Consider the following 20,354-nt stretch of genomic DNA (forward strand, 5'->3'; position numbering starts at 1 on the left):
ATTGTAAGAATAGTTGAAACCTTCTGTTATACATTAATTAACTTTTGGAGAGCATTGAGCTTCATCATGCTCTCGTTCCTGATTTTCTTAAGACCTTTGAAGGGCACTGACTTCTTTGCATAAAATGTATGGCAGGTGACTTGTAGATCACATCTTGGGTGGATGCCCATTGTCTTATGTGATGGAGATGTATCCAACCAAGATCTCCAAGGCAATTTTCGTGTTTGCATTTACTCCTCGCAACAATAAGAGCTTCCTTAGCTCTACTAACCCAAAGGTGTGTTGCCAATTTTCTTTCTTTTCAACCTGCCACTTTATTACCAAAAGATTTGAGTAGGGTTGTGTGCTTTTTGAAGATGCGTATATTGTCGAGCAATGCAAACCTTGGGAACTTGAGTTACAATATAAAAAAGGTGATGGTGTTGAAATGGAGTAGGACTGTTGGTGCCTTTGGTGTCATTATGCTCCTTGCTTTTCATGTACAGGTAATCCAATCTCTAAACTTCAACAGCCTCTTGTTCTTTTTTCGTTTTCTGGTTTCCCGATCTGCAAAACTGGAGTTTCATGATGAGTTGAACTAAGTATTTGTTTTTGGTGAAATTGGTCAGCAAGGCGAAGGAAGCCAAGAGCACATTGTGTTGATTTATGGACTTGGGCATGGAGCATGGTGTTGGTATAAAATTATTACTCTGCTTAAGCAGAAGGGGCACAAAGTGACTGCTTTGGATCTCACCTCCAATGGGATAAACAGGGCAGCCCCTACAAATGAAATCAATTCAATTACACACTATGAAAAGCCACTGCTAGATTATATCAGCAACCTCAGGAATGATGAGAAGGTAAATGGATTCTCTGGAACTTAGCAATAATTGGTAGGATCAAGAACAATAATTGTATAACTACTAGATCAAAGCTAATGACAGATGACATGACTAAGGATGTTCCATGCAAGTTATGAATGTTACATTTTTTCGGGATGCTTCTCATTATTATTCTTAATGAGCCTTTATATAAAAGATATGGCCTGCTCAGAGATGGAAAAGATCAGGGATTAGCCATGGGTAGAATTTGGGAACATTCTCAAATCTAGCGGATATGGGTGAGGCTAAACAAGTAACTTCACTCCTATCTATCATATTTTCAAATATTCTTGAAATTCCCAATTAAATTAAGTTCAGCTCCAACATAAATCCTCTTTTATTGTTAAATTCCTTTGTTATATTGTGGAGGTCTAGGTTTCACCAGATCATAACTGAAATTCGAGTAGCATTTCTATTCTCTCGTTACACTTAGGTGTTACTGGATTGGAATAAGCAACCCTTCAAGGTCGGGCCTGCGGATTGACATGGGCTAAAAGGGTTTATACTTACCATTTAGAAGACTTGGGATAGATGACCTTAGATAAGACCTTTTAAACGTGGTTCATGAGATTATAAGAATAGTTGAAACCTTCTGTTATACATTAATTAACTTTTGGAGAGCATTGAGCTTCATCATGCTCTCATTCCTCATTTTTTTTAGACCTTTGCAGGGCATTGACTTCTTTGCATAAAATGTATGGCTGGTGACTCTTGGGTGGATGCCCATTGTCTTATGTGACGGTGATGTATCCAACCAAGATATCCAAGGCAATTTTTGTGTCTGCATTTACTCCTTACAACAATCAAAGCTTCCTTAGCTCTGCTAACCCAAAGGTGTGTTGCCAATTTTCTTTCTTTTCAACCTGCCACTTTATTACCAAAAGATTCAAGTAGGGTTGTGTGCTTTTTAACTCAGAAGAACGCGTTTCACTTTGTGGGTCACTGTGATTAACTCCGGAGAAGTCATCAACGCCCCTACAATGGGCCTAGGAGCCTTCTGGTATGACAAATAAACGTTGCTCCTTCAAAAGAATTACAACAAATAATAAAACAAAAACAAAAAAAATTACAAAGCTTATATACCTTCACCGGAGGAAAAGATTGATAAATATTATATCAATGGTTGCTTCTAAGCTTGTCTTAGTGTTGGGCATTCACATTTTTTCCATCTTCCTCCTATCTCCTCTAACAACCATAGAAGCAGCGATGGGGACAAAGACAATCTTAGTGTTGGGCATTTGCATTTTTTATGTCTTCCTCCTATCTCCTCTAACAACCATAGAAGCGGTGATGGGGGAAACGGCGGTGCCATCACTCGGTAAAATATAAAAAATCCAATTTGAAACAAAAATATAAAAACAAAATCCGAACAAATTCCAGTTACACAATAAAAATAAAAAGTAATATAATAGTTTGTTACTAATCCGTGAAATTGTCTGATGTGGGTGTGTTTTTAGGGATTAGCAAGGATCACAATGAGAGTGTTGTTGGTGTTGCGTTGGTGTTGCACCAGACTGTGCTGAGAGGCTACCATGCTATGAATGGTGTATCGAGGGAGTTACATGTCTGTAAGCTGACTGTCACCATCATGACAGTTTGGTTAATGAACAGGAGCTACCACCCGAAGAGGCAGTACATTCACACCCTACACAGAGGGTAGTTGCAGAGCCCTCTTGGTAAGGGTAAGAGTTCAAATGGAGGTCGCACAGAACGGGAGAGACAAACGGTTACCCTCTCTTCTTTTTCAATTTTCACAAGAACTGCCAAGAGTTTCTTAAGAGCTCCCATAACTAGTAGATTCCCCATAGTAAAAAGAAGATACAAGGGAAATTTCTTCGCAAATTACACAGGCCTCTTCTTTAATGCTCGCTGGAGCAACCTAGTGAGAAATCGAATGGGTCCAAACTTAATAGAGGTCAGAGTCTTCCATAAGGAAATGAGGTTGTGTGTAATGGTAGACCGAGATAATGGTGTAGTACAACCCCTATAGCAAGTGCCCTCCGTTTATGTAGATATTTGAATTCTTCGGCAACTCGAAGTTGAAAGGGGTTAACTCTTGATAGACAAGCTTTAGCAGCTTGTATACATAGCCTCTAAACTTTCATATCAAAGCAATGAAAGCGAGCAAGAGCCACTCTTTGCCGTTATAGATTTGCGCCTGAGGGAGGAAGGGAGTTATATAGTTTCTGCCGTAACTGTTAGGGTCAGTTGTATATTGTGTCCCGCCATTTTGTCTCAACTACTTAGTATTAATATGACGGTGTGCAAAACTTCAATCGTCTAACATTTGATCGGAGGATACAAATCGGTACAGAGTGACAGTTGAGGCAATTGATTTCAAAATGGAATGCCTTACGGTGTAAAAAAAAAGCCACTCTAAAGTCTTAATTTTAATTTTAAGTAAAGAAATGATGTGAGGGTACACGTTCACTTCCATTTTTAATTAAATTGAGGAAATCAAATTAGTACATTGAGAAAATCAAAGTGTAATACACCAATTGGGAGGAACGAAATGTGTTACGGTAATAAATTAAAAATGTAAATACTCATAGGAGAAATCAAATTATTGAATGGAGAAAAATTAAAGTATGATATATTATTTTGAAAAATGAAATGTTTTACTTTAACTAGGATGTATAGCTAGCATTCTCTCTGCTTAGTTTAATTATTGAATTTTGAAATATGTGAACCAAGTATTATTTCATGTTCTTCATCATTAATGTAAATTTATATATGCTTAGCATGTTCTCCCATTTGCAACTTTATTATCTATTTGCAAATATAATTGGAAATTTGTATTTGATGATTCTTTGTTAAAAAGAAGCACATCAATATATTTTTTTAATACTATACTCATAATTGTTTTATAATTTGATGCTTATTGAAAAGTTACAAGCTAAAATTTAAGTGAAATTTAATTAAAACAAATGTTATATAGTAGCTAGTACCCATTTCTTAGTTTAAATATAACTAAATTAAAGTAAAAACATAAAGTAAAAACATTGAATTCATGCTAGTGTTAAAATTTAGAATTTAGGTTTTACTAATGGCTTAGCTAAATTAAAGTAAAAACATTGAATTCATGTTAGTATTAAAATTTAGAATTTAGTCAATTTAGGTTTTACTAATGGCTTAGTCTAACTTATAGACGAAAAATCCCTTTTCACCGGAATTCACCAAAATCTAGCAATAAAATTTCAAGATTTGTTGTTTTTTAAAATACATTTTGAATGCATAAATCTATTCAACGCCTTGAAAACCCTGGGCACTCCAATTATGGAGATTAAACAATTTGAACTCGAGTTTTTAAAAAAAATTGTTGGATTTTGATCAAAAGTAACCATCCTGGAAAAAAAACAACAACAACAATAACAACGAAGAAAGTCATTTCATCTGTAAGTTAGACTAGGCCTTTACTAATTGGTAAATTGAGATATTGTTGTGGTTGAGTAGGATTAGATTCTCCACTATCACAATGAACTATTACATTTTCAATAACTATAATTGAGGATCAAGGTTCCAACTTCCATTTTTACATTTACCACTATGTTCAATGAAAGGAGAGGTGGGTTTAAGTACTGTTGCATATGGCAATAGTGATAAGTCCTCATGAATTGAATTATTATAGATATGATTTCTCTGAGCGTCAAGGACTTCATTGTGATAGTGGAGAATCTAATCCTACTCAACCACAACAATAGTCTTATTAGTCCATCACATAATATAAAAATCTATTTCCATGGACATTTTCAATAACTATAATTGAGGATCAAGGTTCCAACTTCCATTTTTACATTTACCACTATATTCAATGAAAGGAGAGGTGGGTTTAAGTACTGTTGCATATGGCAATAGTGATGAGTCCTCATGAATTGAATTATTATAGATATGATTTCTCTGAACGTCAAGGAAAGATTTTCTTATTTTTTCCCTTTTTTAATAACAATTTGGTACTATTAAGGCAAAAGAAATCATTATAATAATATTATATTATATTAATAATTTGTATAATATATATATATATATATATATATATATATATATATATATATATATATATATATATATAAGTTCTAAAAAAATAGTTTTAAATTAGTATGCTTATTTTATTGTTCAAATTTTACATTTTTTTAGAAATATGGTTTTGGTTATAGTTTTTGCCAATTTCCACAGTCATGATCGTTGATTTGGATGGCTACGATTAGAGATAAAGAGCCCATACCCACAGAAGATGCCCATACAATCCAATGGTGGTTATTTTTCGAGCAACTTGAGTTATTTAACTTGGACCTAGTTCTACCACTTCATGGATCAGCTATATGGCCAACATTATAGGTAAACCATGGAGCTGCCCACAAAGGCACCCTTGATAATCTGAAAACCAACCTAAAAATAATTTTTGTAATTCGAACAAAAAAAAAGTTAATAAAAATAAATTTTTTTAATTCGAAATTAAAAAAAACAAACAAAAAAAATTTAATATAATAGTATTATTAGAGAACCCATTTTTTTATTAAAGATAATAAAAATATTAATTTTAAATATTGAATAATTAATAAAATCAAATAAATATTGTATTGGAATCAAATAAAATAATCCTATAAATGGTTCAAATGTTGTTAAAAGACAGAATCGGGCATTTACTTATTTGCCAACCATTCGTGGTAACAATGGATTACGGTGGAGAGTTATTAGTCCCTGCCGGGGACTATATGCGATTGATCGATCGCTGACCGTTGGTTGACCAACGTGATTTTTCATTATATTAACAATATAACCTAAGTCGAACCAAAGGTTTGGGGGTGGAAAGGTTTTGGGGTCTTATTGCGGGCTTCACATCGTTTGAGGTGAATGGCACGTGTTTGACGTTACTGCGGTACAGACGCAAGTCCTTTTCAATGCAGACAGATGTACATTCCCGCGGGTAAGCTGGAGTATGTATGTGCCGCATATTGCCTTTTTTATTAATGGAATGTATTGTTAATGGAATGTATTATGTTTTGGAGAAAGGAATAAAGACCTGCAAGTATTTTTCCAGGGCCTTCTGGAGACTTCGTTAACCAATTTCGTCATTTGCACATTTCTTGTTTTTGTTTTTGGGTGGGAATGTGAGGATATTTACAGAAGCTGTCCTGTTTCTTCGAAGGCTAAGTGAAGTCTGGCCAGCTTTAGCTGAAGAAACCATTGGTACAACATTGTAGGGTTTATTTTTTCTTCTTTTCGGGTGAAGCTGTGATTCTTGGTACAGATTGAGCGGCAGCCTTTTGTAGTTTGAACTGTTTTTGCACATGAAGATCTAAATAAATTGGGGTTTTTGAACTGTTTGAACTGTTTCTGTTTTACAGAAGCTGTCCTGTTTCTTCGAAGGCTGAGCAAAGTCTGGCCAGCTTTAGCTGAAGAAACCATTGGTACAACGTTGTAGGGTTTCTTTTTTCTTCTTTTCGGGTGAAGCTGTGATTCTTGGTATAGATTGAGCGACAGTCTTTTGTAGTTTGAACTATTTTTGCACATGAAGATCTAAATAAATTGGGGTTTTTGAACTGTTTGTGCCGCATATTGCCTTTTTAATGGAATGTATTGTGGTTTGGAGAAAGGAATAAAGACCTGCAAGTATTTATGTATGTGCCGCATATTTCCTTTCTATTAATGGAATGTATTATGGTTTGGAGAAAGGAATAAAGACCTGCAAGTATTTTTCCAAGGGCTTCTGGAGACTTCGTTAACCAATTTCGTCATTTGCACATTTCTTGTTTTTGTTTTTGGGTGGGAGTTTGAGGATTTTTACAGAAGCTGTCCTGTTTCTTCGAAGGCTGAGCGAAGTCTGGCCAGCTTTAGTTGAAGAAACCATTGGTACATCGTTGTAGGGTTTCTTTTTTCTTCTTTTCGGGTGAAACTGTGGTTGTTGGTACAGATTGAGCGGCAATCTTTTGTAGTTTGAACTTTTTTTGCACATGAAGATCTAAATAAATTGGGGTTCATGCGTATTTAGATTCAAGTTGGAGTATGTATGTGCTGCATATTGCCTTTTTAATGGAATGTATTGTGGTTTGGAGAAAGGAATAAAGACCTGCAAGTATTTTTACAGGGCCTTCTGGAGACTTCGTTAACCAATTTCGTCATTTGCACATTTCTTGTTTTTGTTTTTGGGTGGGAGTGCGAGGATTTTTACAGAAGCTGTCCTGTTTCTTCGAAGGCTGAGCGAAGTCTGGCCAGCTTTAGCTGAAGAAACCATCAGTACACCGTTGTAGGGTTTCTTTTTTCTTCTTTTTTGGCTGAAGAAACCATTGGTACACCGTTGTAGGGTTTCTTTTTTCTTCTTTTTGGGTCAAATTGTGATTCTTGGTACAGATTGAGCGGCAATCTTTTGTAATTTGAACTGTTTTTGCACATGAAGATCTAAATAAATTGGGGTTCATGGGTATTTAGATTGAAGCTTGAAATTAGTGTTAAATGATTTTGCAAATAAAATCCTTATGCTTTCAGTGTTCTAATTATCTCTGGTATTTCTTCTGATATGCAGAGAAGTCCTTTTTGCCTGGAAGAGATCTGGAATGGTATTTTTTCAGCCCAAGGGACAGGAAGTATCCAAACGGGTTAAGAACAAACCCAGCGACGGAAGCTGGTTACTGGAAGGCCACTGGAAGACGCTTTTGTTTCTCATGGTACTCGCACAGGCTGGGTTGTGCATGAATATGGTCTAGACGAGAAGGAATTCGAACCCTCGGCTTCGTTGCAGGTACGACGTTATTCTATTAATTGCTTTTTGTCAATTTTTCTATTAATTGCTTTTTGTCAATTTGTTAGGCTTTTAATTTTTGCATTGTGTAGGTTTATGGTCCAGTTACTCTAGGTTTATAGTCGAGTTACTCCGTGATTGTTTTAAAAAATATAGATATTTAAGCCGTATTGGCTTATATATATTTTTTCTCTCATTCAATTATATTGGAATTCAAATCTGGAATCGTCGTTGTTTAGATTTTAATACTGATACATTTGTATGTTACGGCTGTCTCTATTAGAAAATAATTACAAATGAAATTAATTACATAATTAATAACTATTAATGATGAAACTCTTTTTTCAAATTTGAAAGTAAAAACTGACAACGAAGGTATATCTTCAATTTTTCATTGAAATAACATTAAAATTCTTTTTATTATAATAAAATTTGAATATTTATTTGAATTAATGTAGGTAGGGTTTTATCTCTAATTTTGTGCGATATACATTGTTGTAAGTTTTTAGTCCCTGCCGGTGACTATATGCCATCGATCGATGGCTGACCGTTCATTGACCGACTAACATTATAACCTAAGTCGAACCAAATTTTTGGGGTGGAAAGGTTTTGGGGTCTTATTACGGGCTTCGCATCGTTCGAGGTGAATGCGTCTGTAAGGAATGAAGTGGCTGGTACCAGATGGCACGCTTCGGCTCAATGTTTGACGTTAGTGCGGTACACTTGGGGACTAGCATGGCGCTGTTGTGTCGGCATGTTAGGGTTTATCATTTTAGTAGAAGCTGGGAGAGCGTTCTGTTTAACCCCTGCGGAACGAGCTGCCAAAGCTGCGGTTTGCCAAAGCTGCGAGTTTGGCAAACTTCTCTCTGCGGAACGACCTGCGAGTTTCCTGTGCATTTGCTGCAAAAGCCTCTGTGGAACGACCTGCGAGTTTCCTTTGCATTTGCTGCAAAAGCGGATGTTAGGGTTTATCATTTTAGTGGAAACTGGGAGAGCATTCTGTTTAACCCTTCTCTCTGCGGAACGACCTGCGAGTTTCCTGTGCATTTGCTGCAAAAGCGCGTTACCTGGTTTCAAGTCGAGGTTAGAATCGACGACTCTGAATATCGAATAGTTTTGGTGGTTAAATGTTCAAATGTAAATTAGGGGAAGCATTGCGAATGGCTGTTGTATTTATTATCGAGGTAACAGAAATTAGCTCTGTTATTGCAGGTTGGACCTGTTCAAGAGTTGTCGAATCGGCTAGGGTTTATCATTTTAGTGGAAGCTGAGACAACATTCTGTTTAGCCCTTACGCGGAATGAGCTGCGAGTTTCCTCTGCATTTGCTGCAAAAGCGCGTTATCTGCTTTCAAGTCCAGGTAAGAATCGCCATGGGTGCTGTCTTCAAAAACCTGTAATCAGAAATAACTCTTCCTTTGAATTTAGTTGCTAGGAGTTTGTTGTTCAAAAGAGTTTTATTTAGGGTTTTTGGCCAAAGCCAAATGAAAAATCACCGAGCATAAGAGTTTCATTTTCCTAAGTGAAAATCGCAGGCTCAGGGCGTTGAATTTTCAAGTCTTTTGTCCGACCATACCCAATTGGGTTTATTCGTAAAATATGTAGGCTTCTGTAGCTAAATATCGATTGGCTTAAACATGTTATGATTCCATAAATAATACCAATATTTGGATTTAAAGGAACTAGGGTTTAGGGCAAACAACTGAGGCGAAACAACTGAAAAATAATAATAGATATGCGTGTATTCTGTCCTGATTTTATGCTTTTGGTTCGAATTGACTTCTGCTGCTAGTGCTCTTTACAATGATATATTACTTATGTTTTAGAATGGAAGTAACAGTTTACAAATGACTCGTATAATGAAATAAGTTTCATCACCTGTTCTGGTTTGCACTTTGACCTTTAATAACTGTAGGAGATTTGCATAGTGTATATTATTGCTCACTTATAGACTAGCATCATTGTTTGCTTCCAAATCGAAGAGTAATTTTTATTTGGCCTCGTACCATATATGCAAGAATGAAATTGCTTTCCATAAGTTATTTTTACTGCGCTTTTCAGAAAGCAAAAATATCTGAAATTCCTTCTGTAATGCCGAGCCATATGACATGCGAGTCCTTTTCAACACAGACGGATGTACATTCCCACGCTTACATAGGTACATCAATAAGTTGGAGTATGTATGTGCCGCATATTGCCTTTTTAATGGAATGTATTATGGTTTGGAGAAAGGAATAAATACCTGCAAGTATTTTTCCAGGGGCTTGTGCAGACTTCGTTAACCAATTTCATCATTTCCACATTTCTTGTTTTTGCGTGGGAGTGTGAGGATTTTTACACAAGCTGTCCTGTTTCTTCGAAGCCGAAAACTATCAAAGATCTAGAAGTTTCTACGGCGTTTCCGTGGCTATTCGAAACTTTAGAACAATGACCATGTTAAAGTTAGATGTCAATTTACACTGGAAGTCTTGTTAATAGCAATATTATATTTTTTATTATTAATATTATAAAAAAGTGATTATTCTGTGTTTACATTAATATTAATATTAATATTATTAATTATTATAATCATAACAATAATATTATTTGAGATGATCCCAACAAGTAGAAGTTGGGTAATGCATCCAACTAGCTCCGTATAATGATGTATCAAGACATTTTGTCTATTTAACCCTTAGATTAAAATCTCATGTTAGCTAGTTATAACCAGATTGGTTTTGATATGATGTTCAACTACCTTATTCTCCTCAGAGAGAAAAAATAATTTTATTATGAAAACAAAATTACATTTACTATATATGTTTCTGCATTTCACAGATATCCTTAAGCATAGGAAGTGATAAAAGTATCACTGAGAAGATATCTTGCTTCATAAACAGTTTTCAAAAATGTCAATATGACAGCCCTATCATAGTCATTCTAACATATATCACAGCTTTGAAGCCAGTTTTGTCTCATAAGAAATTAGCTCCTAGATATGTCCATAAACAGTCCCATAAAAAAATATACATATAGAGATATCCTTAAGCATAGGAAGTGATAAAAGTATGGCTGAGAAGATATCTTGCTTCATAAACAGTTTTCAAAAATGTCAATATGACAACCCTATCATGGTCATTCTGACATATATCGCACGTTTGAAACCAGTTTTGTCTCATAAAAAATTAGCTCCTAGATATGTTCATAAACAGTCCCATAAAAAAATATACATATAGATATTCACATTTAAACAGTCCCATGATTATATGAAAAGTGTGTCAAGACATTCCATGAGCCGCCCTTCCACTTTCTTTTGAATGATCCAAGCTCGTGCTACCAAGTGTAATCTAGCTTTTGACAGTCCATCAGTTTCCATGTTCCTATCTTTGTAGACATGTTGAAAGATAATGTGTTAAATACTCTGTTCAAGCAAGTTGAATCTCCTCAAATATAGGCTGAAATTTATAATTATCCAATGAATTTGTTCCATTCATCCAATTCACCACAATTTGTGAATCATCAAAGATCTGTAATTTTTGGGCATCTTTTTTCAGGTGCCACAATTGGCAACAGTCTTGGGACAATTTGCTCAGGCAGATTGTTGTTGTGTTTGCCAAAGCTGTCCTTTGAACATATTACATGTTGATCATTTATATGAATCATACCTCCAGCATCACATAATGATGGATCTTCTTGACAAGCCTTATGGAAGTACGCTTATGCACTACTCGTATCTGCTTGTCAATGCCTTGTTTGGGTTCCTTGATCCTTGAATTCTGTTTAGATCCATATAGTATAACCATACTCTGATACCGAATAGCAGGAAACTTTTTACCTTGAAATATATTGGAGTTGCAACCTAGCACAAATTGGAGACAATACTTTTTATATTTTGACAGTTGAATTGCTGCACCACTTATGTAAAACTCATAAATAGCCTCACAGTTATTTTATTTCACAAATGCAATTGACAATGATGTTAACTTTCAGAAATATTCTTAAAGTTATGCTGCATTTCTTCATTTTGTCTTTCCATTGCTTCCTTTTGTTAACTTGCACAAATATTCTTAAAGTTATGCTCCATTTTTTCATTATGTCTTTCCATTGTTTCCATTTCCAATTTCTTTGTTATTTATAAATATGGCTTCTTGCTAGAAATTTGATATTTGTTTAGCAACATAGTTCAATAGCCTATTTTTTAATATATATACATTTTGTTCAAAACAATCATCTTCAGTTTTTGCTAACTTCATCAATATTTTTGCAAAGCTGTACAAGACAATTGCAAAAGGCAACTCTGGTAAGCAATTGCAAATGATGGAAGAAATAATAGATGTTGACAATTACAAATTCAGATTGCAATGCATTTTGCCTGAGAACATTGATATTGTATTAAAAGGAAATGGTCTTTTTAGACTAAATGCATTTTCATATACTGTAGGAGATTGTCTATTTGACTCATTCGAAATGCTTCTACATTTTCGTTATACTTCAAATGAATTGCGAAATGGGTTAATAGACCACTTTCTTTTTTGCTTAAAGAACAATGACGTTGAAGCATTACAGTCATATGAGTATGAACTGGCACCTGACTTCCTATACGAGTTACATGGTGTTAATGATATTGGTACATATCTTCATAAAATGCATTGTTCTGCATCTACAAATATAAAGGAGTCTGATCGAGGTTTATGGGGTGATACCTTTTGCATACGTTGGTTAGCTAAATGGCTAGATATATCAATTGCAGTTTGGTCATTGACAAGAAAAACGAGATATTTGCTCTTTAATCAACATGAAAATGCAATTCCATATTGCATTCTCTTTCATGATGCAAATCCTGTTAGTGGTCATTATGAACCATTGGTTTACCAAAAGTTTCCAATTTGCATTTGCAACCAGTCTAATATCTACCTGTCACCTATTTGCAAAGATATTGAAAGCCATTGGATGCATATTGCAAATAATATGCTTTTAAATGGAATAACAATTGCAAAGCAAGTGACATCTAATTGTGGTGACAGTCTCTTTAATGCAATTTGCTATTTAGTAGCAACAGAATTCAATGCAGAGTGTTTGCGACTTTACATTGTGCAATCTTATTGCAATGCACTTATGCATAAAAATCAAGAGGCATTGCATTGTTTAGAGCAATACCTAGTAGTTGATGCGATACACTATACAATGAATAGCAACTGGCAACAATATCTGATAAATATGGCAATGCCATATGAAAAAGGATAGATGGAAGGTGGACCATTCTATCTACAATGGATATTTGTGATATTCAAAGTCAATATCCAAGTATGGTCCTCTGTTGCTAATAACTTTGTCAATTACAGTTCCGCTTATTCGAGATGCAATGATATTGTTAACATCTTGTCATTCAGGACAAATACATCACATATTCACTACCACGGAATGATACAAGAATATGTTCACAATTCTCAACAACTGCACATGGAAGCAAATGACGTTTGTAATCAATTGTGTCATAAGCATATACTAGAAAAAGAGCAATGTATATCTCAAGTACATTTTAGCAATAATATTGCATTTGAGATAGCATGTCATTTAGATCAAATGCAACCAACTAAGGATTGTAGGCTGAATTATCACAAGCTAAAGCAACTCATACGTACAAAACGCAAATGCAATGACAAATGCAAAAAACCATTTTCTAATAAGAAGTCAAGAATTACAAGCAAGAAAAATGCAATACAAATTTATATGGAAAAAGTCGAAGACACTCCTAGGAATACATGTGCAGTTTGCAACAAATTGCATTTTGCAAAAAATATTAGATTCTTCACTATAGATTTGCAAGAAAAGCATATGAATTTGACGTTGAACAATAGGACCTTTAGCAATGAAAACATATGTGTTTCTTGCAAAAAAGCGCTCGAGAATGGAAAGCTACCACAATTTGCAACACCTGAACAAATAAGACGTAACATTTCATTGCCAACTGTAAATATACTTTTAGACCTAGAAGAAAGACTTGTGTCATTGAGAATTGCATTTGCACAAATCAGACAATGGGGACATAGACGATCACAAATTGGCTTAACAGGATCAATTATCAATGTACCAGTTCATATGGACATTGTGCAAAAAGCATTGCCACAATATGTAAATGATACAATGACAATTGCAGTTGCATTGAAAAGACGATTGCAATACAAAAATGCATACCAAACAGGTAAAGTACGTCCAATTATTGTCATGAAAGCATTGAACGAACTATGTTCTAGAAGTCTTTATAAAGCTAGCAACATTTGTATAAATGAGAATTGGGCCCATGTTTTACAACAGAATAATGAATACATTGTACAAAATTCAAACAATGACAATGAAAGTGATACAGATAGTTATGCAAATAATGAAACACCTACTGAAACACTGGTGCATGGATTAATAGAATCACAACGCATCTACGAATTGCAAGACAAGATTATTGAATTGGCACCTGCTGAAGGACAACGACCATTAGGCATTTTCAAGGGCAAATATGCAGAAGAAATGAACTTTCCAACATTATTTTATGGCAATGCACGTGATCATGACATCACAAATAGGTTTAGTTACCAAAAAATTGTACAATGGGAATTGTTACAAGCAAGTGGTGACTTCCAATATCATACAACAAATTTGTTTTTCAAGACAATGCGAATAATAATTGATAAAGTGCTTTTTTGCATATGGGTACGAATAAGAAAAGGACAACTAAAAGGCAGGAAAATATTAGCAAAAGATGTCAAGTATCGAGCAAATTTGGAAAAGTTTTTGAAGTCTGACATTGGATACATAGATTTCAAAAACATTCGCATATCTTCTGATCATTTGGAACAAATTAGGAAAAACATATTTGCAATGATACGACAATTGGGGCCTCCAACTTTCTTTGTGACATTCACAAGTGCAGAACATCGATGGAAACCATTAGTAGATACACTCGTCACATTGTTTAGAAATAAAGCAAATAAAAATGCTATTGATATATTAGAAGATGATGACATTGACTACCTTATAAGAAAAGATCCAGTCACATGTAGCCAATACTATAGACATAGAATTAATGCTATAAAGCGATTGATATGTCAAGATACTACATTCTTTGGAAAAATATCTGATTACTATTTCGTAACAGAATTCCAAAATAGAGGAACTGAACATGAACATGGATTGTTATGGATAGAGAATGCTCCAATATATGGAAAAGAAAGCAATTCAGAAATTGAGAGGTTTCTTAACAATTACATCACTTGTAATACAGATCATTTGGAGCCAGATGTTGCTAAATTGCATAAACATCACCATACAAAAAGTTGTAAGAAGCGAAAAAATTCAAATTGCAGATACAACTTCCCCATGCCACCAATGAAATCAACAATGATCATTGAACCAACCAATGCAGAAAATAAAAAAATCGTAGAGAAATCAATATCGTTTTGTTGCATTCTTGGAGCAAACAAACTACAATGATTCAATAACACATGACAATTTCCTCCTAGAAATAGGGCTACTAGAAAATGAGTACATAGAACTATTACAACATACAATAAAGCAACCAACAATTTTCCTGAAACGAAAACCTTATCACATTTGGAATAACAGTTTTGCAAAGGCTATGCCTACTTTATGGAATGCAAATACAGATGCACAATTTGTGCTAAATGCATATGCTGCAGCGTCATATTGTAGTTCATATATGACCAAAATTGACAAGTTTATGACAAATGCATTTAGAAGAATACGCAAAGAGCATCAGAAAGATGAAATTGATGCTATGCAAATGATTCGTAAACTTGGAAATACATTACTCAATCTACAGCAAATGTCAGCTCAACAAGCAGTGCATATAGCACTTTCATTGCCATTGAGTTGTAGTTCAAGGGAATGTATATTTGTAAACACGTCTCCAGTTGATGAACGCACATTTATGCTTAAACCGCCTATTCTTTTGAAACAAGAACCTGATGATTCAGAAGATGTTATGTGCCATTCCATTGTTGACTACTACATTGGACGGCCAAGTTCCATTAGCAAAATCTGCCTTGCAGAATTTGTATCAAATTACAAGAAAGATGGCAGACCCATATCTAAAAGGAAAAAACCAAATGTTATACGATTTGTCAAATATAACAAACACAATGATATTGAAAACTTCTGTCGAGAGAAATTATTGTTATATATGCCATTTGAAAATTGTGAAGATACATTGAAACAAGAATTGCCTACATGGCTCTCTGCATATACATTACATGAAAAAAAAATTCAAGTCAATGAAGCCAAATTTACATATAACATCAATCCAACATGGGGTGATTTAGAGACTGCAACAAATGAGCAAATTAGTTCTTTGAATACTAACCAAATGAATATGCAAAACCAGGAGAACAATTCCCATTCTGAGGAATATGATTTGCAATCGGACTTGCAATTTCCAAAACAATTTGAAATGAAGAAAAAAATCAATCTTGGATTTCAAATTACTGCCCATCCATTTTTAATGGAGAACAATGAATATTACAAACTTAGAAGAATCTTGAACAAAGAGCAACAAGCAATTGTAAAAGACATTGCAATTAAAAAAAAAAAAACCCAAGGAACCAATTTACCTTTTTATTACAGGTGGAGCAGGTGTAGGTAAAACGCTCACAGCAAAAGCGATTTTCCAAATGCTTATACGAATTTATGATTCACAAAACACAACTGATCCTATGAAACCAAAAGGTCTAATATTAGCATACACAAGAAAAGCTGCATATAATGCAGGTGGAACAACAATCCATTCTGCATTGCTAATGCCTTTTAACAAGTCTCAATTGTTCTCACTGAGCAAAGAAGTATTGGACAACTTATCAAAGCTATATCAAGAATTGCAAGTAGCTTTCATAGATGAGATCTCGATGATTGGAAGTCGGTTCTTATATTCTATTGACAATAGATTCAGAAACATAAAACATGTCCAAACGAAATACTTTGGGAACATTGACATCATATTTTGTGGTGATTTCTATCAAGCACAACCTATTCAAGACTCTCTTATTTTTGAACAACCAACAATCAACAATCAAACAATAACACATGATTTCTGGAAGGATAATGTCAAGTGCTTCCAATTGCATATGACGATGCGACAAACAAATAAGAGATTCATATCAGTGTTAAATAGAATGCGAACAAATTGTCAAACATCTGACGATATAACATATATGAATACAAGTTGCATGCGCCCTGTACCAAATGATCCAACATTTCCCTATTTATTTTACAAAAACAAAGATGTTGCAATGCATAACAAGAAAATGTTGATGCTGATGCCTGGCAAAGAAATTTTAATTAATGCAATTGATGAAAATGAGGAGAATAACGACAATTTCCCAACCCATCAACATACGGCTATTTTGCCTCCGCACCTTCTGATAAAGTTGAACATGTTAGTTGAAATGTATGCTTGCAATTATGATGCACCAGATGGGCTAGTGAATGGTGCAGATGGAATGGTTAAAGCATATACCCATATAGATAAGGTCGATGTTCTATGGATTAAGTTCCATGACCCTAATATTGGTCATCGACAATCTAGAAAACTAGCTCATTTGTATACTTCAGAGATAGCACATGATTGGACACCAATATTGCGAATATCAAAAGCAATGCCTATGACATCAAAGATGGCCCCATTGAAAATACGAAAACAATTTCCAATTCAACTTGCATGTGCACGCACAATACATAGATCACAAGGCTTAACCTTGGATAGGCTTGCATTCGACCCTACTGGAGTACAAGTGCATGGCCTAGTATACACAGCACTATCACGTGTCAGAAACATAGAATCATTGTATTTGCTTAATCCTCTTAAACACAATAATTTCAAGGTCAAGCAAAAAGTAAATTGTGAAATGCAACGTTTGCAAACCACTGCAAAATGGCAATTCGAATATGACTCTTCATCAATACAATCATTGCGATCCATCTTTATTCTTTCATTGAACACTCACAATCTTCATGCGCATCTTACTGACGTATGCAATGATTATGACACAATGCAATCTGATATCTTGTGCTTACAAGAAACACATATGTTGCTGTGTATGGAAAATGAATACTTCAAAAATTTCAATTGCATCTCAAGTTGCATTAAGCATGGAGTAATGATATTGATAAAGAAAAATATCATTATCCTTGAACATACCCATTTTGAAGACTGCTTTGTAGAAGCATTGCTCGCAAAAATAAAAGTTCACACATTACAAATTGCAATACTCAATATATATGCATCGCCACATGCAAACCTAAACAATATCCTCAATTTCATTGCAAAAGCTTTATACCACTTAGATCTAAACAATATCATAGTTATATTAGGGGACTTCAATATTGATATGGTACATTGCAATCAAAAAACAAAGCAGCTAGAAACCTACATGCAAAACTACAATCTTCATTTCCTAGTTGACAAAACCAATAGCATGCACAAATCATTGATTGACCATGTTTGGGCAAATCTAGCTAATATAAAATATAGAATTTTCGTATTGGATACATATTGGTCTGACCATGATACAATATCTCTTGTCCTTCAGCTATGATATACACATGAAACAGTTTACAAAATTGCAAATTTTGACATTTTTGCAATACCTCATTGGTTTTACCATTTCTATTTTACTAAAGCATACTACAATATTCTTTTTGTACTAAACGAAATGATAACAGCATACATACTATGCATTCTATTGTACATTTACATATATGGCATTCTGTATTGATCAATGCAAGTTATGCCAAAGACAGCCTTTTCAATTAACCAACACAAGTATCCTATCATAAATTTGCAGATATGACCTCATCTATTTATGGATGCAGATTCTGCTAGTAAAACCCTTTTCAATTGAACAGAACGACCAAGAAAAAAGAACAACAACATGCAACATAAACAAACAGAGTATATTCTTTTTGCCTTTCCTTTCCTATGGATCTTCTGTTCTTGTTCAACTTTTACTTTTATATGTTCTTTTGACTTGCACTAAATATGTCTTACTATTCTATAACATAGCATAAATCTTGAAAAAGGAAATGAAACAATTGAAGAAATAGAATGCATAAGCCAATTAGAAAGCGCAAGCCAACCACTTGTTTTGCAAAGGTATGTCTATGAGAACTACACAAATATGCTAATTTGTATTTAGAATATTAATGTTTACTATATATGCATTCTATTTTTACATATGTATGGTTCTATGGTTTTAATGTTCTTGTTCACTTTTTACTTCTAATTTGCACTAAATATATGTTACTATTCTATAACATAGCCTAAATCTTCAAAGACGAAAAGAAACAATTGAAGAAATAGAATGCATAACCCAATTAGAAAGGGCAAGCCAACCACTTGTTTTGCAAAGGTATGTCTATGACAACTATACAAATATGCTAATTTGTATTTAGAATAATAATGTTCACTAAGGTATGTCTATGACAACTATACAAATATGCCAATTTGTATTTAGAATATTAATGTTTACTATATATGCATTCTATCTTTACATATGTATGGTTCTATGGTTTTAATGTTCCTTGTTAACTGTTTACTTCTATATGCTCTTTCAAATTGAACTAAATATATGTTGCTATTCTATAACATAGCATAAATCCTGAAAAAGGAAAACAAACAATTGAAGAAATAGAGCGCATAACTCAATTAGAAAAGGCAAACCAACCACTTGCTTTGAAAAGGTATGTATGACAACTATACAAATATGCTATTTTCTATTTAAAATATTAATGTTTACTATATATATCTTCTCTTTTTACATATCTATATTTAAATGTATATAAATCAGATTAATGTTTAGTATATATATCTTCTCTTTTTACATATCTATATTTAAATGTATATAAATTAGAAAATCTTGGACGAGTGAAGAAAGCACTAGTAGTAAGTCCCCCCAAACAATGCAGCAAGAAGACATGTACAGGTTACATATCACAATTTCTTTATTGATTGCTTATCACAAAATACATGTGATAATATCCACATCATATTGAACCGTGCGTTTGCCTGTGTTAGTCCAACTGAAACAATCGCAACCAAACTTCATTCAACAAATGTACAAAATGATACATCAAAAAGGTATGCATATGAAACACAACACTCTAATCTATTTCTACTTATTCAGTTTTTAGGAGAAACATACTATTCTACAAATGTTTATAGCAATTTCTAACTAAGCAATTTTAATAGGCAAAAACAGATACTGCCAATTAAAGTATCAATTGAAGATCTCAATAGTCGTAAAATTGGGCAGCTATTTGTTGGAGACATAATGGTTGTCTATACTGCATTCCTTGATAAAGCAAACAAATCACGTCAAGTATTGCGAGCTGATTTGACAGATGCTCAAGGAATGATGACTATAACGTTGAGTGTACCTGCACATTTGGTGGAGCGACATGAACAGAAAATTTTGCAAGGCAACAACATCTCAATTACAAATTTCAGGATATTGCCTAAAACTGTTTATGATCACGGTGACTGTGACAAAATAATTTTGCTTAATGAATCAAGTATCATAGAAACTGTACCTGAAGTTTGCAAAGAATATTGCTTCATTCCCAATACAACCATTAGGCAATTTGCAAACAAAAAAGAAATGTACCCAATTGGCACAATCGCTGCCGCCGTTACACTTGCCAAATGAGTTGGATTGCATTACATACTCCATATCAAAGATGGAGATTCTGAAAACGACAATGCAACTGTATGTATTC

General features: G+C 34.1%; 1 protein-coding gene across 1 annotated transcript; it reads left to right on the forward strand.

Annotated features, from left to right (window-relative positions):
- Positions 1-416: 416 nt before the first annotated feature.
- On the forward strand, positions 417-7,550 carry LOC149208960 (putative methylesterase 11, chloroplastic). The gene is given in 7 exon segments (XM_089398472.1): positions 417-485; positions 609-883; positions 1,571-1,694; positions 5,491-5,595; positions 5,743-5,794; positions 6,206-6,268; positions 7,381-7,550. Coding segments are annotated over 7 exon segments (858 nt in total).
- The last annotated feature ends 12,804 nt before the right edge of the window (positions 7,551-20,354 follow it).

The sequence above is a fragment of the Pinus tabuliformis genome, chromosome 1_2, assembly GCF_031772625.1.
Source record: "Pinus tabuliformis cultivar Carrire ecotype Pingquan chromosome 1_2, CPIR1, whole genome shotgun sequence".
In the NCBI taxonomy this organism is placed as follows: domain Eukaryota; kingdom Viridiplantae; phylum Streptophyta; class Pinopsida; order Pinales; family Pinaceae; genus Pinus; species Pinus tabuliformis.